Below are 18,930 nucleotides of genomic sequence, written 5' to 3'. Positions count from 1 at the left end.
CCTTCCATTGGGGGAGCCGCAAGGCTCCTTGGGAGTTGAAGCTTTTCAGGGGTTGCTATGGCGCCGGGGGCGGGGCGGGCGCTTGGGCCGTCTCGGCGGTTTGGCCAGGAGGAGGGGCTTTTTGAGGCCCCGCCCCGGCCCCGCCCCCGCCGCCATGCGGCCCGCCCGTACTGCGCTCTGTCTGCACCTGACCTTGGCCCTGGGCCTGGCGCTCGTTGGCCCCATGGCTGTGGGGTGGGCCTCGGCCCGGGCCCCCATCTATGTCAGCAGCTGGGCAGTGCGGGTGTCCCAGGGTTACCAGGAGGTCGATCGCCTGGCGCGTAAATTCGGCTTCGTCAACTTTGGGCAGGTGGGCGGGACCCAGATTGACGGGAGGAGGCGGGAAGATGTAAGAAGGGGACGACCCCAGATCTCTGCAGATGGGAGGGGCCCCCTCGTTCCCCATATATCAAAGACCCCCAGCTCACCCCTACTTTGTCTAACTTCAGATTCTGGGACCCCGAGAGGCCACCTGGTTGGGGGAAGATGTAAGAAAGGGACTGGCCCCAGCCTGAGAAAGAGCTCCATCAGGGGAACCAGGTCTCAGCCATGCTCCCCTTCATTCCCAGATTTTCCCTGACGGGCAGTATTTCCATCTGCGGCACCGGGGCGTGGTCCAGCAGTCCCTGACCCCGCACTGGGGCCACCGCCTGCGCCTAAAGAAAGACCCTAAGGTGAGCCTGGCCTTCCCTCAAAGGTTTCCACCACCTCCTATTATTCTTATAATTGTAATGAGTGGCTGTGTGACCTTGGGCAAGTCACCAGCTCTCTCTGAGTCTTGGTATGGATTTGGCTCCCTAGTCTACAGTCGGGAGCCAGATGGGGAAGATCTGTGGAGAGCAACAGATCATGTGTGAGTGCAGCACTCACCCCATGGCCTGGTGCCCTGTCAGCGTTTCTTGTCATCCCCCTTCTCTCCTGTATCTCACCCAGAAACATCAAGGTCCCCAAGTATAAAGAGGATGGCCTGGGGGGCTGACTCGCAAGAGTCAATCTGAAACCCGCCAGGAGCACTGTTACCAAGAGAAGAGGCTGGTTGGAGATGTGGTCTTGATAGAGGCCAGATCTGGCTGATGGGTTGGGTGTGGGGGGCAGAGAAAAATTCAGGGGCAGCTTCCATGTCTGGCTGAGCAAATGGGCAGAAGATGGACCTGATTGCTGAGATAGGGGTGGGAGGGGGAACATGAGCTAGTTTGGGCAGGGGGTGGGAGTAGAACAAGGAAAAGGGGGGTAAGGGTAAAGGCCTGAGAAAGAGTGGCCCGAGGCAGGCAAAAGGGCATGTGCAAAGGCCCTGGGTGCAGCAGCCACTGTGGTTGCAGCAGAGGAAGGCTGGTGGGGGCCAGACAGGCAGGGGGCCTCTCGGGCCTCAGAGAGAGTGGGGCAGGAAGGTTCATAGACAGTGATGCTGCAGCATGCCTAGAGTGAGTTGCAGAGAGGTGGTGGGGACAGGGCAGCTAGAGGACCAGGCAGGAGGTGGGTATGGCCATACAGGTGTGTCCTGCACCCAGAAGAGTGTGGTTGAGAGAAATGGATGCTGCAAGGGGAGATGGACGTGTCTTGGGGAGAGGGATTCTAGAATGTGGACAAAGGCAGAGTGAGCCACAGTGGCCCTGGGCAGCAACTACCACATGTGTGGGGGTCCCTTGGGAATGGGTGCTCTGAGGATTTCAGCGTCCTCCCAAGGCAGAGCCTCAGGCACACGGGAACCTCCTAGAGCAGCCCCAGCAAACACAGGGTCCCTGGCTCCATCCTATATCACATGGGTCCCCATGGGACAAGGAGGTGACAGCCCAGACACACAACCTCCTAACCCTCAGCCCCCACACACCTCTTCCCCCCACCCCAGCAGACCCAGGAAGAGGCCTGCCCAAACCCTGGAAGCAGATTTTGGCCTCTTGGCCTGGAATCTGCAGAAGGGCTAAGAGGCAGGGCCCTCTGAAGCATCCTGGTGTGAGGACAGGAAGCTGGGAGTAGGGCGGGCTGCTCATAGGTCCAGTCCCTCCCACAGTGTGGTCTCCTCTGCCCCCCACCCACCACCAGGTGCAGTGGTTCCAACAGCAGACACTGCAGAGGCGGGTGAAACGCTCCCTGGTGGTGCCCACGGACCCCTGGTTCTCCAAGCAGTGGTACATGGTGAGCTGGCCGGGCCGGGCAGTGGGGCCTGGCCATGTCAGAGCCCTCCTGACCCTGACCCCACCTTGCACAGAACAATGAGATGCAGTCAGACCTGAACATCCTGCAGGTCTGGAGCCAGGGGCTGTCGGGCCAGGGCGTCGTGGTCTCCGTCCTGGATGACGGCATCGAGAAAGATCACCCAGACCTCTGGGCCAACTACGTGAGCCTGCAGGGCTGGGGTGGGGGCTGCCTCATGTCTTCCGGCTGGTGGGAGCCCCCTCATGTCTCCACCCCCTTCCCCCAGGATCCCCTGGCCAGCTATGACTTCAATGACTATGACCCAGACCCCCAACCTCGATACACACCCAGCGATGAGAACCGGTAAGCCTGGCATTCCCAGGGGTGTGGGGGCAGACCCTGGTTCCCTACGAGGAGCCAGGGGGATGTGATGGGCTCCTGTCTCTGCCCTGGTGCCAGGCATGGGACCCGCTGTGCCGGGGAAGTGGCGGCGATGGCAAATAACAGGTTCTGTGGTGCGGGCGTCGCCTACAACACCCGCATCGGAGGTACTCAGGCTGGGGGGTGGGGAGCCTCCTGGCCTCACGCCCTTGCTGCTGAGCAGTGGTGCCAGGGTGCCAGGCCCAGGGTGGAGGAGAACTGAGCACCCCCCATCGTCGACACCTTCACCCCCAGGCGGGGAGAACATGGGGCACAGGCAGGGTGTCCAGCGAGGCCGCAGCTGCCGCCCATGCAGGTGTGCGCATGCTGGATGGCACCATCACCGACGTGATCGAGGCCCAGTCACTGAGCCTGCAGCCACAGCACATCCACATCTACAGCGCCAGCTGGGGCCCCGAGGACGACGGCCGCACGGTGGACGGCCCAGGCATCCTCACCCGAGAAGCCTTCAGGCGTGGCGTGACCAAGGTGAGTGGGTACAAGGCATGGTGGGCCTGGGGCCTACACACAAGGCTCCCGCTCCACCCCAACTCCCGCCTCTGTGCTGGTCCCTTCCTGCAGGGCCGAGGCGGGCTGGGCACCCTCTTCATCTGGGCGTCAGGCAATGGAGGCCTGCACTACGACAACTGTAACTGCGACGGCTACACCAACAGCATCCACACACTGTCGGTGGGCAGCACCACCCAGCAAGGCCATGTGCCCTGGTACAGCGAGGCCTGCGCCTCCACACTCACCACCACCTACAGCAGCGGCGTCGCCACGGACCCTCAGATCGTGAGCTCCCCCGCCCCCTGCACCCTCCCACGGCCAGACTCCCAAGGCCTCCTGCCTCTGCCTGCCCCACCCAGACGCCTGTCTCTCGCCTTCCCTCCTGTTCCCCACCTGGCCTCCTCCCAGGGCTGCCCTGTTGGCACCGGACACAGAGTGGGGTCCCAGACCATGGGTTGGCACCCCTTCATGCGCCCTCCTGTCTCCCAGGCGGCCCTCCTCAGTGCCCCAGGCCTGCTGTTGTGCTCTGCGGCGCCTCTTTATTGAAGCCCTTGGGACTTTTGAAGCAGGGTGGGGTTTCTACGGGCACTGGTCTCAAGCCCTTGTCTGTGCCCCCCAGGTCACCACAGACCTGCACCATCAGTGCACGGACAAGCACACGGGGACCTCGGCCTCTGCCCCACTGGCAGCGGGCATGATCGCTCTGGCTCTGGAGGCCAAGTAGGTGACGGTGGGGTCCCGCCAGCTGCCCGTGCCGCACAGCGTGGCCCTGGCTCACCCACCCTCGCCCACTTGCAGCCCACTCTTGACATGGAGGGACATGCAGCATTTGGTGGTCCGAGCGTCCAGGCCCGCGCAGCTGCAGGCGGAGGACTGGAGGACCAACGGCGCTGGGCGCCGAGGTGTGGCAGGGCCCAACGGGGGTGGGGGGTTGGGGGGGGTGGGGCCACCTCACGCACAGGGCCATGACCGCCGGCCCCTCCCCCTGCAGTGAGCCACCACTATGGCTACGGGCTGCTGGACGCTGCGCTGCTGGTGGGCATGGCTCGCTCTTGGCTGCCTACGCAGCCCCAGAAGAAATGTGTCATTCATATCGTGCATACCCGCACGTGAGCGCGCCCCTCTGCCTGCAGGATGCCTGCATCCTCAGCCTTTGTGCCTACCTCCCCACAGCTGTTCTCCCTCCTGCCATCTCGCCCATCTCTCCCTCCCCCTACCTGCCACCTCCCCCAGCCCTCCTCCACCTGCTTCTGTACCTGCCTTCTCCCTACACCTCCCATTGCTACCTGGGGAGTGGACACAGGGAGGTGTGCCCGTCTGAACAAGGAGAGGGAGGGTAGGCTTCAGGATCTGAGCCCAAACTCTGCCTGGCCCCCCACCAGCAGGCCAGCAGGAGAGGCCCTGGCCCCCAGCCCCATCCTGCCAGTCATGCGCGTGAGGAAGAATGTGTCGGCCTGCGCCGGCGACGCCAACTCCATCCGTTCGCTGGAGCACGTGCAGGTGCAGCTGTCCCTGTCCTACAGCCGCCGTGGGGACCTGGAGATCTCCCTCACCAGCCCCATGGGCACCCGCTCCACCCTCGTGGCCATCAGGTGCAGGGGCAGAGGCTGGCCCTAGGTGCAAACTCTCCCTCCTTTCTGGGTGCCCCCATGTGGAGGAGCCTGAGCACCCTGGGGTCAGGCAAGCTGGACCCCAGCCCTGTCCACATTGGCCGTGCCGGTCAGGACTCTGGTTATGAACCCCCCCTCACCTGTCTGTCCCAGACCCTTTGACGTCAGCAGTCAAGGCTACAACAACTGGATCTTCATGTCCACCCACTTCTGGGACGAAGACCCGCGGGGCTTGTGGATCCTGGGGCTGGAGAACAAGGGCTACTATTTCAACACAGGTGAGGTCCAGCTGGGTGCTGGCTGGGGCTCCACCCCTACCCACCTTGCAGACTGGAGCCCGTGGCCTCTTTAGCTGCCCCCCTACCTCACAGGGCTCCCACTGGTCTCCTGGGAGAGACTGAGCAGGCAGGACTGGCACGAAGTAGGTGCTCACTTACCAGCACACAGCAGGTGTCTGGTTCCGAGCCCACAGAGGGTACTGAGCAACTCTGCACCGTCTGTGTCCAGGGTTCCAGGATGGGGTGTGGGTGGCAGGGTGGGGGGCCTGTAATGGCAGGACCAGGCTGCCAACAGCCTCTCCCCCTCCTCCCCATGCCCACTACAACCCCTGCCCAGGGACGCTGTACCGCTACACGCTGCTGCTCTATGGGACGGCTGAGGACATGACGGCGCGGCCCTCTGGCCCCCAGGTGACCAGCAACGCGTGCGTGCAGAGGGACACAGAGGGGCTGTGCCAGGGTGAGTGCCCGGCGTGGCATGGCCCATTTGCCGGGAGGTGGCAGCAGGGGCAGTGTGCGTGTGCAGCCTGGGGTGAAGGGGCGGGCAGGCTGGGGTGGCAGGTCTCAGCCTCACAGCCCCATGGACGTGTCTGTCCCTCATGCAGAGTGCCACAGCCCCGCCTACATCCTGGGCCACCTTTGCCTCGCCTACTGCCCGCCAAGATACTTCAACCACACCCAGCAGGCGGTGACCGCTGGACCCGGGCGCTCAGCTGCGCCTGCCATGCAGGTCTGCTCCAGCTGCCACTCGTCCTGTTACACCTGCCGAGGCAGCTCCCCGCTGGACTGCACTGCCTGCCCTCCGCAGTCCATGCTGGACGAGCAGCAGGGCTCTTGCTCGGGACCCTACCCCCCTGAGGGCCATTCCCAGTCCATGGCAACTGCCCGCCCCTGCCACCATGGCCCAGCCCAGGCTGTGGTGCTGTCCCTGCTGGCCATGGCATTTGGGAGCCCCCTCCTCTGCCATGTTCTGCTCATGGGCTGCCTGCTGCCATGGATGGGACCCCCTAGGACAGGGGACCACTCCAGTCACCACTCCAGACCCCGCAGCAGGCTGGAACTCAGAACCGGCTGACAAGGACAGCCAGCATGCACCTCTGCTCGAGCCCTGGTGGGCACCCCCATCCTACTGTCCAGACTGGCGCCCCATAGGAACCTGCCCCGGGAAGGCCCTGGCAGCCTCGGAGGCACAGGCCAGGGGTGGCCACGTGGGATCCTGCACCCCGGACTTGGCAAGTCAAGGTCAAAGAGAGAAAGAGAGAGAAGTCTCATTGCATAGTTTGGGTGGTGTGGGTGGGGAGGTGGGGAACTAGGCGGGAGGCCGATATCCCTTCCCTGTCCCAAGAGTGGAGGGAGGGAGAGACAGAGCAGACGACACTGTCCAGAGTCTCCTCTCAGGCACCTCCTCCTCTGCGCAGAATTTGCAAATAAAGGTTGAATAGAAGGTGCAAGTCTGTGGGGTCCTTGGGGTACCACTCTCTTCCCCACGGTGTGATTGCTGGGGGCGGGGGGTGTCCCATACACTCCATGTCTGTCCCTGGAGAAGGGGTCGGGGTCAGTGGAGTCCAGAGCCCATGCCCTGGGGGGTGGGGGCTGGTGGGCTCCTGAATGATAGCTGCGGCAAAGCCTTGAGAGCCCTGGAAGTGTCCTGGCCTGCTCTTACTGCTCTCCCATCCTTTTTTCTTTTTAAATTTTTTTTATTTTTTAATTTAATTTTGGCTGCACTGGGTCTTCATTGCTGCACACAGGCTTTCTCTAGTTGCAGTGCATGGGCTTCTCATTGTGGTGGCTTTTCTTGCTGTGGAGCACAGGCTCTAGGTGCTCAGGCTTCAGTAGTTGTGGCACATGGGGTTAGTTGCTCCATGGCATGCGGGATCTTCCCGGACCAGGGGTTGAACCTGTGTCCCCTGCACTGCAAAGCGTACTCTTAACCACTGGACCACCAGGGAAGTCCCACCTTTTCCATCCTTATGCATGAGTTTCTCTTTAAGGCTGAGAACTAACAGGAGTGTGAGCCGCAAATGACAATTGCAGATCTACCCACACGGCCTGTCTACCGGCTTCCAATAATTGCACTTTTCTGTTTTTCTGAGGTCCTTGGGAGGCTGAGGGAATGATGAACTGGAGATACAATGCTCTTACTCCCTCAGGCCTCCACTTCCCCATCTGGAAAGTGGGTTCTCCACCTCTCTGGAACTGAAGGAGGATCCCAAAGTGCAGGGAGGGTGGGGTTGGGGTAGGGAGGGCATGGATGGAGCTATTGAGAGTCCTTCCTCTGCCCTCACACACATCTATGGGGTGGGGACACTTTCCTCGTTCCTTCTGATTTTCAGAGCTGAGAGGCAATTTCCACAAGGAAGTGGAGGCTGGTTGTGCCTTGACCACAGGCTTCATTTGAACTCCATGGAGGCAGTCCTGGTTTGTTGCAGGAGCCCCAGAGACACTCCTCTCCAGGGACCCTGGGCACCTGCTGAGCCACCAGGCTCAGGTTGGGCAGCCTCAAGCTGGAAAGTAATGGGAATGAGGTCAAGGGCTGCAGCTGGACCCACTGTAAGCAGGAGCAGCAGCCAGCTGCCCTCACCTCTAAAGTCCCAGCCACACCCCTAGAGTCCCACCCAGCTCAGCCCCTGCTTCCAGAGTTAGCTCCAGACTGTGAGTCCAGAGCCATCTGGCCTCCCTCTCAGAGCCTCAGTGACCACACCTGTGCAACAGCATTAAACCTGGCACCTGCCTCACCAAATACTCTTGAGGATCCAAAGTAGTTTTCTGGCCTGACATACGGTAAGTGCCCAAATCATGCCAGTTTGGGGCAGCCACTTTGGGAAACAGTTCCACAGACAAACATGAAGTTACTGAAGGACCCAGTGATTCCACTCCTAGGCAAATGCCCAAGAAAACTAAAGATACATTCACACAAACAACTATGCCAGGATGTTCACAGCAGTATGATTCACAGCAGCCAAAATGTGGAAGCAACCTGAATGTCCACTAACGTGGGTGAATGAATAAATGCAGGGTGGTCCCTCCACACCCGGGAGCATCACTCAGCCATGAAAAGGAGAGGGGCACTGACACTCTGGACAACTGCAGATGAACTTTAAGAACACGATGCTCAGTGAGAGAAGCAGGAGATAAAAGAACACAGGGTGTGTGATCCCGCTGATGTGAAACGTCCACTGTCTATTGCCGGGAGCCAACACACGAGACCCTACCCATGACAAGGTCATGAGGGAGAAAACCTGACAGGCAAGGCAGATCAGATTTTCAGGGACTTCGAAAAGCTGCCGCCGGCGCTCACCTTAAAGATGATATCTGTCTTTCTGATGCTTGCTTCAATAGACTACTCCCTAATTTCTGTGACACAGGCAGAAGGCCTTCCCCAATCTCTTCCCAAATAAAAATAAATTTAGAACTTTAATCAATAAGTTTCGCAGGTGGTGGTATTTTATGAGATTATCCAGGATGAAAGGAGTGTTTTAATTTAAACTCCTTTGCTGGTATTTTAGTTTTGCTTTTTTTTTTTTGGGGTATTTTAGTTTTAGTTTGTTTGGCAAATGCGTTTATGCCCTTGGTATTTTTTGCTTGCTGTGTTTTTGCTCTTAATGTGCTAAGGTTGTGTTATGGAAACCATTGTTAGTATAGTTATAGATCTAGAAAAATAAGAGCTTAGCCCTAGTGTGGTACCAATGAGACAGTTGCTAATTGTCAGCCAGGAGTGCTAGGCAGAGGCTGCCTCACCGAAGCTGCAGAGTCTGTGTGGGGTAAACTTCTCAGATATACGCAACTGACCACTTCTGCAGAAGGATTAATTTTTGTGTTAACAAGGTTATACTTCTATTCTGTACTGTTGCCCTGTGAGACTGCTACCTTTCAGTTAAGGTCACCATAGAAACAGAAAATAGGTTTACATTCACCTGACCTGCATAAAATGTTAATAGGCCCCAAGGCCAGAAGATAATGTACAAGACCCTCATAAACAAAGAAGTATACAGAAAACACCCTGGTTTTGTGAAGGACAAGCTGACATAATGTTAAACTATCTTCCCCTTAGAAATGTACTAACTTAGGGTATAAAAGCCACGGTAAAAAATAAAAGATTGCCAGACTCTGTAGTGACTCTCTCTCTCTTTCTCTCTCTCTCCCTCGCAGACTTGGCCCTATCAAGGCTGGTCTCATGTGTCTTCTCTCTCTCTTTCTCTCTCTCTCTCTCGCCGACGCCATTCATCCTGAGGGTACCCCCTGGATCCTGCCGAGGCTGGACCCCGGCAGTCTATATATTCCCAAAACACTGACTTGTACTCTTTAAAGAGGTAGACTTTATGGTATTGCAGGCTTCCCTGGTGGCTCAGATGGTAAAGAATTTGGTCGCAATGAGGGAGACCCTGGTTCAATCCCTGGGTCCGAAAGATCCCCTTGAATAGGAAATGGCAACCCACTCCAGTATCCTTGCCTGGAGAATTCCGTGGACACAGGAGCCTGGTGGGCTACAGTCCATGGGACCGCAGAGTCTGACATGACTGAGTGACTAATACTACTAATACTACTACTTGTAAATTATGTAAATTGCTTTTTTTTTTTTTTTATTGCGCCAGAGCAGCTTATGGGATGTAGGATCTTAGTTCTCCCACCTTGGACTGAATCCAAACCCTCGGTAGAGAGAACAAGGAATCCTAACCACTGGTAGGTGGTGGTAGTGGTGGTTTAGTCATTAAGTCATCTCCAACTCTTTGCGACCCCAAGGACAGTAGCCCGCCAAACTCCTCTGTCCATGGGATATCCCAGGCAAGAATACTGGAGTGGGTTGCCATTTTCTTCTCCAGGGGATCTTCCTGACCCAAGGATCAAACCCGAGTCTCTTGCATTTCTGGTGGTCTCCTGCATTGCTGGTGGATTCTTTACCGCTAGGCCACCAGGGAAGCCTTAACTTACTTTCTATAAAATTGCCTAAACACAGAAAAACCTCCCTGGTCTGAGCAGGTGTTCCCACCCTACTTAAGAGGGGAGAGGCCAAGATCAGCCTCCAGCGCTATGACCCCACCCTGAGGGGAGGGATTTTAGAGACTGGAGAGGCGACCATGACGTGGATTTGGAGGAGAGCCCAGACGCGAATGCTGCGCCCCTGGTCACCTCAGTGGGGCTGGCACAGCTGGCATTTACTGAGTGCTCCCTGTGTGCCTGCCACCTTTTGTGTTCCCATGATAGCCATGTGGGTTGGAGGTCGTGTCCCCATTTTGCAGAAAACTTGGCCTCAAATGCCTTGTTCAGTTCAGTCACTCAGTCCTGTCCGACTCTCTGCAACCCCACAGACTGCAGCACACCAGGCTTCCCTGTCCATCACCAACTTCCGGAGCTTGCTCAAACTCATGTCCATCGAGTCGGTGATGCCATCCAACCATCTCATCCTCTGTCGTCCCCTTCTCCTCCTACTTTCAATCTTTTTCAGCATCAGGGTCTTTTCCAGCGAGTCAGTTCTTTGCATCAGGTTGCCAATGTATTGGAGTTTTACCTTCAGCATCTGCCCTTCCAATGAATATTCAGGACTGATTTCCTTTAGGATTGACTGGTTTGATCTCCTTGAAGTCCAAGGGATTCTCAGGAGTCTTCTCCAATACCACAGTTCAAAAGCATCAATTCTTCAGTGCTCAGCTTTCTTTATAGTCCAACTTTAACATCCATACACGACTACTGGAAAAACCATAGCTTTGACTAGATCTGCTTTTTAATATGCTGTCTAGGTTCATAGCTTTTCTTCCAAGGAGCAAGTGTCTTTTAATTTCATGGCTTCAGTCACCATCTGCAGTGATTTTGGAGCCCCCCGAAATAAAGTCTCTCACTGTTTCCATTGTTTCCCCCATCTATTTGCCATGAATTGATGGGATTGGATGTCACGATCTTTGTTTTCTGAATGTTGAGTTTTAAGCCAACTTTTTCACTCTTCTCCACTTTCATCAAGAGACTCTTTCATTCTTCTTTGCTTTCTCCCATAAAGGTGGTGTCATCTGTGTATCTGAAGTTATTGATATTTCTCCCGGCAATCTTGATCCCAGCTTGTGCTTCATCCAGCCTGGCATTTCACATGATGTACTCTGCATATACGATAAATAAGCAGTGTGACAATATACAGCCTTGACCTACTCCTTTCCCAATTTGAAACCAGCCTGTTGTTCCATGACTGATTCTAACTGTTTCTTCTTGACCTGCATACAGATTTCTCAGGAGGTAGGTAAGGTGGTCTGGTATTCCCATCTCTGTAAGAATGTTCCACAGTTTGTCGTAATCCACACAAAGGCTTTGGCGTAGTCAATAAAGCTGAAGTTGATGTTTTTCTGGAACTCACTTGCTTTTTCGATGATCCAATGGATGTTGGCAATTTGATCTCTGGTTCCTCTGCCTTTATTATATCCAGCTTGAACATCTGGAAGTTCACGGGTCACATACTGTTAACCTGTACTGTTGAAGACTGGCTTGGAGGATGCTTGGAGGATGCTTTGTTAGGCAGTGAGAGAAGCCAGCATTGGACCCTACGCCCACCCTTTGTGCTTCTAGGCCCTGCGCGAGGAGGCTGATGTTGCTTCCTTCCTCATTCTGGTCCACTACCCCACTTCAACTTGCTCAGTCTTGTCCAACTCTTTGGGACCTAATGGACTATACTGTCCAAGGAATTCTCTAGGTTAGAATACTGGAGTGGGTAGTCTTTCCCTTCTCCAGGGGATCTTCCCAACCCAGGGATCGAACCCAGGTCTCCTGCATTGCAGGCGGATTCTTTACCAGCTGAGCCACAAGGGAAGCCCAAGGGAAGCCCAAGGGAAGCCCAAGGGAAGCCCAAGAATACTGGAGTGGGTAGCCTATCCCTTCTCCAGGGGCTCTTCCCGGCCCAGGAATCGAACCGGGGTCTCCTGCATTGCAGGTGGATTCTTTACCAACTGAGCTATCAGGGATGCCCCACCCATTCTGGTCCAGAGGTACCGAAACTCTCTCGGGCGTGGCCCCTTTAAAGGGGGGCGGGGGTGGCTTCGCGGCGGGCGGGAACCCGAGAAGGCCGGAAGTGCGCCTCACGTGCCTACAGGGCGGGCCCGCCGGCCGACCGGAAGCGGAAGTGGCCTCTCGGCCGCTGTGGCGGCTGAGTATCGCGACCAGGTGGAGTTTCTCCTGGAACCTTGTCTTGAGTGGAGCCAGACACTGAAGCCCCAGACAGCGTGCTGTTCCGCCTTGGGAGGAACGAGGCAGTACCGGCTTCGCCGGGAGCGGGGCTCCGGAGCGTGTGTAGGAGTTTGCTGGGTGGCAAGAACTGCGCGGTCAACGCTCTTTTTTCCAGCCTGCAGGGATGGGCTCCAAGGCCAAGAAGCGCGTGGTGCTGCCCACCCGCCCGGCGCCCCCCACGGTAGAGCAGATCCTGGAGGACGTGCGGGGGGCGCCCGCCGAGGACCCGGTCTTCACCGCACTGGCTCGGGAAGGTAGGGGGAGCCCGGGTCGTGCAGGGGAGGGGCAGTCCCGAGACCCCAGCAAAAAGGGAAGCACCTGGCTGCTTTTGAGACGCACTGGCAGAGTTAAGTTGTCAGGACAGAGACTGTCTGGCCCTACAGTGCCCAAAATACTTAGGTCTGGCCTTTTGCAGAGAAAGAGTGTCCACCCCTTGTTCAGAAGATAAACGGAAAACAGTGACTGCAGGGTCCGACATACAGTTGTAGTCTGAATACTGTGTTCTCTATGAGGTTCGTTTATTCGTTCAACCTTATTGAGAACCTCTTATGGGCCAGGTTCTATTCTAATCATTGAGGTGGTGAGGTGATATCTGAACGTTGAAAGTCCTTGGGATTTCCCTGTCTGTCCAGCGCTTAGGACTCTGCGATTCCACTGCAGGGGGCATGGGTTCAATCCCTGGTCGGGGAGCTAAGATCCTACATACCACGTGGCACAGCCAAGAAAAGGGAAAAAAAAAAGATGAAAGTGCCTGTCCTCAGGCCATTCTAGTGAGTAGAGAGGATCAGTATAAGGCTTGTGGAATATCAGAAGGTGAGAAACACATTGGGACTTTTTGGGGGGGTTCTCTTTGTGTCTTTTTGTTTTCTTTAAATTATAGTTGGTTTACAATGTTAATTTCTGTTTTATAGCAGAGTTACTCAGTTACACATACTCATTCTTTTCCGTTATAGTTTATCACAGGATATTGAAAATCCTGTGCTATACAGTAGGACCTTGTTGTTGATCCGTCCTGTATATAATAGTTTGCGTATGGTTATCCAAAACTCCTAGTCATTCTTTCCACTATCCCCCTTCCCCTTTGTGTTTGTTGTTCAGCCGCTCAGTCGTGTCCAACTCTTTGTGACCTCATGGACTGCAGCAGGCCAGGCTTCCCTGTCCTTCACCATCTCCCAGAGTTTGCTGAAACTCATGTCCATTGAGTTGCTAATGCCATCCAACCATCTGATCCTCTGTTGCCCCTTTCTCCTCTTGCACGAAATCTTTCCCAGCATCAGGGTCTTTTCCAATGAGTCGGGTCTTTTCCAGTGAGTCGGCTCTTTGCATCAGGTGGCCAAAGTTTGGAGGTTCAGCATCAGTCCTTCCAGTGAATATTCAGGGTTGATTTCCTTGCTGTCCCTCCCCTTTGGCAACCACAAGTCTTTTCTCTATGTCTGAGTCTGTTTCTGTTTCATAGATAAGTTCATTTGCATTATATTTTAGATTCCACAAATAAGTGACATCATACAGTATTTCTCTCTTTCTGACTTCCTTCATTTAGTATGGTAATCTCTAGTTGCATCCATGTTGCTGCAAGTGACAATATTTTTGTGCTTTTTCACTGCTGAGTAGTAATCCATTGTGTGTATATACACCATATCCTTTTTTTTTCTTACCATACCCTTTTTATTTCTCTTTATCCATTTATCTGTCAGTGGACATTTAGCTTGCTTCCATGTCTTGGCTGTTGTAACTAGTGCTTCAGTGAACATTGGGGTGCATGTTCTTTTGAATTATGGTTTCATCTGGATTTATTTGCACAGGAGTGGGATTGCTGAATCATATGGTACCTCTGTTTTTAGTTTTTTTGAGGAACTTCTGTGCTGTTTTCACGGTGGCTGCAGTAGCTTATATTCCCACCAACAGTGTAGGAGTGTTTACTGTTCTCTCCACCCTCCCCAGCATTTGTTATTTGTAGAGTTTTGGTTTTTTTTTTTTTTTTTTAATATTTATTTATTTGACTGTGCCAGGTCTTTGTTGTGTCATGCGAACTCTTAGTTGCAGCATGTGGGATCTAGTTCCCTGACCAGGGTTTGAACCTCAACCCCCTGCATTAGGAGCATGGCATTTTAGTCAGTGGACTACCAGGGAAGTCCAGTTTTTAATGTACAGTTTTTAATGACGGCCATACTGACCTGTAGGAGGTGGTACCTCATTGTGGTTTTTGATTTGCCTTTCTCCGATAATTAGCAATGCTGAGCATTTTTTCGTGTGATTCTTGACCATTTGTATGTCTTCTTTGGAGAAATGTCTATGTAGGTCTTTGGCCCATTTTTCAACTGGGTTGTTTTGTTTATTGATATTGAGTTGTATGAGCTGTTTGTATGTTTTGGAAATCAAGCCCTTGTCAGTCACATCATTTGCAATTATTTTCTCCCAGTGTGTAGGCTGCTGGTTTCCTTTGTTGGGCAAAAGCTTGTGAGTGTGATTGGGTCCTATTTGTTTGTTTTTGCTTCTATTTCTGTTGCCTTGGGAGACTGACCTAAAAAAACATAGGTAAGATCTATGTCAGAATGTTATGCCTGTGGTCTCCTCTAGGAGTTTTATGGTGTCATGTCTTATATTTAGGCCTTTAAGCCATTCTGGGTTTATTTTTGTGTAGGGTATGAGAGAGGGTTCTAACTTCATTGACTTACATGTGGCTGTCGGACAATTTGTTTTTAAATTAAGTAACAGTAAAAATTCTATTCTTTGCTGCACATGACCACATTTTACAGGCTCAGGAGATCCTTGTTGTTGCTGCTGTGCTGGGGGGCTCAGCTGGGGATGTTTCTGTCGCCTGGAACGTTGTGTTGGATGGGGCCGCCTGAGGAACCACAGCACCTATTTATCCACAGCCCACAGCTGGGTCTTTGGCGGCTGCTTGAGCCCCAGCTTAAGGATCACAGGCCTAGGTCCCCAGCACTTGGAGGTTGGGGCCATGAGGCGTGGCCAGTGCTGGGGCCATTCATGGAGCAGGGGGCTTCCCCTGCTGGCCTGTGTCCGCCTCTGTGTGCACCTGCACTGTCTGGCCTTTCCCACCTTGGTGTTAGGCAGGTGGTAAAGTGACTTGAATCAAATGCAGAGGTTCTGGCCAGTTTGTGGACAAGGGGACCAGGCAGAGCAAGGAGGACCTTGATGTGTGTCCATGTGACCCTGGAGCCTGTGCCTTTTCTGTCCTGACTCCCCCCCTCTCCTGTACCCTTTAGGAAGTGTGGTCACTGGGAAGTGTGCGTCCTGGCCTCTTCCCATCTCCCTGAGTGCTCAGAGTGCTGGTGAGAGCCATTGTGCTCTGTGATCAGGGTCAGAGCCCTTTCCAGGAGCCAGGACCCACCCCTTGGAGGGACTGTGGGTCAGTGGAATCCAGCCTTTCCTGTGACCTGTCCCCTCTAGTCCATTGTTTTCTCTGGAGGGTAAACTGAGTCCTCTGGTTAACGGGCAGTGATGCTGCCGTATCCTATCCATAGACGCCTTGGGCCCCTCTGGGAGGGCCGAGGACGCCGAGGCCCAGCAAGAGCAACTCTACCTCCAGAGCCGGATCTATGTGGCCATGAACCAGCGGCTGCAGCAGGCGGGTGCCCAGTTGGAGCAGAAGCGTGCAGACCTGCAGCAGGCGGGCGAGGAGCTGGAGCGGGACATCAGCCAGGTGGGCCAAGTGGCTCTGCCTGGCACAGCAGCCGCCTCCTTGGGGTAACCCCGCCCACCAGAACCTCGGGTCCTCCACTCAGCATCTGGCCTGGCACACCTCACCTGACACCTGGCCCCTGGGTCCCAGAAGATTTCTGGCTGTCTGTTCTGCAGCCTAGGTATGCCCTGGCACCCAGAGACCCCAGGGGACACAGCCTGCCCAGTCGGTGTGGGGCCTCACTGGACACAGACCCCTCCCTGAGGATGGGATCCAGGTTGTGCACAGGCCTCTTGCCCTGAGGAGCCCAGACTGGACTTCCTTCAAGGCCCGGGGTCCAGGACCGTCAATCCATCCTCCCTTCCCTTCCTCTGGCGACCCTGCTTCACTGACCAATCAGACTGAGCTGGTGGGACCCACCCCTCTGGTTCTGCCATCCCCATGTGAATTGAGGGGGGCCCAGAGGTTCCAGGAGAGTGTGGGGGTGTTCAGTGTCCTCCCCAGCCCATAGTGGCTGTGGTTGTGTGAGGAGCAGTAGCTCTCAGGGTGAGTGCCACCTCTCGGGGCCCCTGGCTCCCCATCTTGGACCTGGGTGCTCCCCCAGGGCAGGCTCTTATCTGTCTGTCACCTGTGGGATTCAGTCACATGGGGATACTGTGAGAGGACGTGGTAGTCAGTCTCCACCCCGGCTTTCACCCAGTGCCCTTCCTCTTTCCACCTTCACCCGCAGATAGGTGGGCGGTGGGCCAGGTGAGGACCGTGAAAAGGGCTTTCACCCTAAAAAACCAGTCCCGTGAAGACCAGAGCAGCAGACCAGTAGGAGGTGGTGAGCCCACTGAGCGCCTCCGACGACAGTCCCCCCATGGGCCCCTCCTTTCCAGGGTCCCAAAAGCTCAGGGCGGCGCTGGGACTCCGCAAAGCAGACGAGGGACACCTCGCATATCCCAGGAGGAAAAGGTGTCTTCTTCACACCTAGAGACTCTAAAACTGGAAACTTGGGGGCCCAGGTGTTGAGAGAGTGTGGATGCAGCCCCAGTAGCAGCAGTGGACACCGAGCAGCCTCCTCATCCAAGGGAGGGCACTCTTGCACACAACAAACCCTGTGTCAAACTCAAGTACACTTGGTTGTGGGGAGTGAGGCTGTGCAGGCAGCACATGGACCCGGATGGAAGGCCTGCAAAGCCCCCTCCTGACCCCCACCCTGCTTCACCCCTCTGGAGACTAAGGCGCAGGCAGTTGGAGCGCGATTCAACAGCTGTTTATTAAAGGTGCAGTGAGACGCCTGGCTCTGCGGCCTCTTTCCGCCAGGTGATGGCTTTATGGGTGGGGGCTGTACGTATTTACAGGTGTCCTGGGGCACCTGGGATGGAGACGCGGGGAGGGGGACAAGCCAAGACAACCAGGCTCAGGCTGCGGCAGCGTGGTGAGGTAGTGCCCCAAAGTCAGCACCCAGCTCGTGGTGTCCATCTCCTCTGGGCTGAGGTCTGGCCTGGGTGCCCTATGTCTCTTGGGTCAGGGCTTCACAGGAGTGTTTGGGGTCCTCGGACTTTGTTCCTCCAAGCTCTGGCCTCAGGCTGATTGTCCAGCAATGGCCAGCACTGCCTCCTCCAGGAAGCCACTCTAATCAGGGTCTCGGGCTCCCACCAGCCCAACGGCTGCGTGGGCCGCTGCTGTGATGGATCAAGGTGGCAGGGTGAGCGCTGGACAGGATGGGATGGCTCGGGCCCTGCCCCTGCCTGTAGAGAGAATGGCTAGGGGCAGCCAGCCTGGACGGTCCTCTGCCACCAGTCATGGCAGCCGACATGCTCAACCCAGAGGTAGCTCTGGGAATTCTCCCCACGGCCCACGTGGGGAAGCAGGCATGCAGCTGCCAGAGCACAGCCTGGGACTCAGTACGGGGGCTTCCACTCCAGGCCCCCACAGCTTGGCAAGCTGGCAGCATTCCATTTCCAGGGGTGGCTCGCCTATGATGATGGGGTGCAGCATTCTGCAGCCCCTCCCCCCCATTTGAGAAGGAGCTCAGAAGGCCACTCCCTCCTCCCCTCCTGGCTACTGACAGGATGGGAGCAGCCGTTTGCAGAGGAGTGTCTTATCCGCCTTGGAGAGGGGCCTCAGGGTCAGCAGTGGCTGTTCTAGTGCCTGCTCAGTCCCCACCGCACTCCGCAGGAGTAGTACGTGGTGCAGCCCTTCCTGAGTCCTGCTTCCGCCCCTGGCCCTCAAGCCGAGCCCCTGGCCTGCGGGACTCGATGTCGCAGCGTGTGTCTTAAGGAGCGGCAGCACGGCGTCCGAGGAGGGCGGAGGCAGGGCTCCTTCAGCACCTCCTCTCCACCTGGCTCTGCCCCCCTCCTCCCAGAGAAGGGATAGCAACCGGCACACTGTCCCCGGCCCCCAGAGCAGCCCGGCAGGGCGGTGTGACTGCAGATTCATAGGACGGCTGAGAGCAGCTCCCGGCTCTCGCCCACAGCCGGGCTCCTCAGGGAAGGGAGATCGGCTGTTCGGGCAGGTGTGCTGGCCCCCGGGAGGATGCCACGCCCCACGGAGCCCGCAGATCCAAGGAAAAGGACTCAGGGTGAAAGGCAAAGGCCTGGGACCGGGCAAGCGCCCGCGGGGAGCACTTCCCGCAGAGTGCGGTCCAGGTCCCGTGGTCCAGGCCTGGCTACTGGGCGGTTGGGTAGGCCCCGGCCTCCCCTCCGTTTCTCGGTCTCCTCAGCCACGACCCTCCCGGCACGCCTGCCTCTACTGGTTCCTTACGAGTACTGCGGGGACGCCCTGTGTCCCCAACGGCCCCGACCAGTTTCGGGGTGCTCCAGGCTCCCTGCGCGTGTCTGTCTGGGGTTGGGGTGGGCTTTTTGCCGGGCGCAGACACGCCCCTCCCGCACGCCCCCAGCTGAGGCCGAGACGGAAAACATACCAGCTAAGTCGTAGTTAACCAATTACCCGGCCCTGCCTGTAATTACAGGCTTTCTCCTGCGCATGCGCAGCCGCCTCCGCCCCCACCCCACCCCACCCCCGCCCCCCGCCTGGCAGGCTCCTGCAGCCGCCACCCTCTCAGCCCCGTCCCCACCTCGGCGGGCACTGTCATTCCCTCCCTACCCCC

General features: G+C 56.2%; 2 protein-coding genes across 6 annotated transcripts; both read left to right on the top strand.

Moving 5' to 3' along the window:
* Nucleotides 1–129: 129 nt before the first annotated feature.
* PCSK4 (proprotein convertase subtilisin/kexin type 4) lies at nucleotides 130–6,438 on the top strand. 5 transcript variants are annotated; one of them, XM_043912708.1, is made up of 15 exons: nucleotides 130–320; nucleotides 609–713; nucleotides 2,080–2,172; nucleotides 2,246–2,374; nucleotides 2,459–2,535; nucleotides 2,632–2,720; nucleotides 2,909–3,081; nucleotides 3,175–3,387; nucleotides 3,722–3,822; nucleotides 3,901–4,004; nucleotides 4,094–4,211; nucleotides 4,485–4,694; nucleotides 4,866–4,990; nucleotides 5,328–5,450; nucleotides 5,596–6,438. In XM_043912708.1, the coding sequence occupies exons 1-15, from the start codon at nucleotides 261–263 to the stop codon at nucleotides 6,063–6,065; spliced, it is 2,190 nt and encodes a 729-aa protein (XP_043768643.1). In that variant the 5' UTR covers nucleotides 130–260; the 3' UTR covers nucleotides 6,066–6,438. The 5 variants fall into 5 exon arrangements, with proteins under 5 accessions (XP_043768643.1, XP_043768642.1, XP_043768641.1 ...); XM_043912707.1 differs by having other exon boundaries at nucleotides 130–349; nucleotides 2,282–2,374; XM_043912706.1 differs by having other exon boundaries at nucleotides 130–349; nucleotides 4,488–4,694.
* Nucleotides 6,439–12,072: 5,634 nt separating this feature from the next.
* Nucleotides 12,073–17,112, top strand: C9H19orf25 (chromosome 9 C19orf25 homolog). The gene is made up of 2 exons (XM_043912704.1): nucleotides 12,073–12,444; nucleotides 15,676–17,112. Exons 1-2 carry the CDS (start codon nucleotides 12,315–12,317, stop codon nucleotides 15,900–15,902), a joined length of 357 nt encoding a protein of 118 aa, XP_043768639.1. The 5' UTR covers nucleotides 12,073–12,314; the 3' UTR covers nucleotides 15,903–17,112.
* The last annotated feature ends 1,818 nt before the right edge of the window (nucleotides 17,113–18,930 follow it).

The sequence above is a fragment of the Cervus elaphus genome, chromosome 9, assembly GCF_910594005.1.
Source record: "Cervus elaphus chromosome 9, mCerEla1.1, whole genome shotgun sequence".
NCBI classification, from domain to species: Eukaryota; Metazoa; Chordata; class Mammalia; order Artiodactyla; family Cervidae; genus Cervus; species Cervus elaphus.
This window is presented reverse-complemented; position numbering and strand designations above follow the sequence as displayed.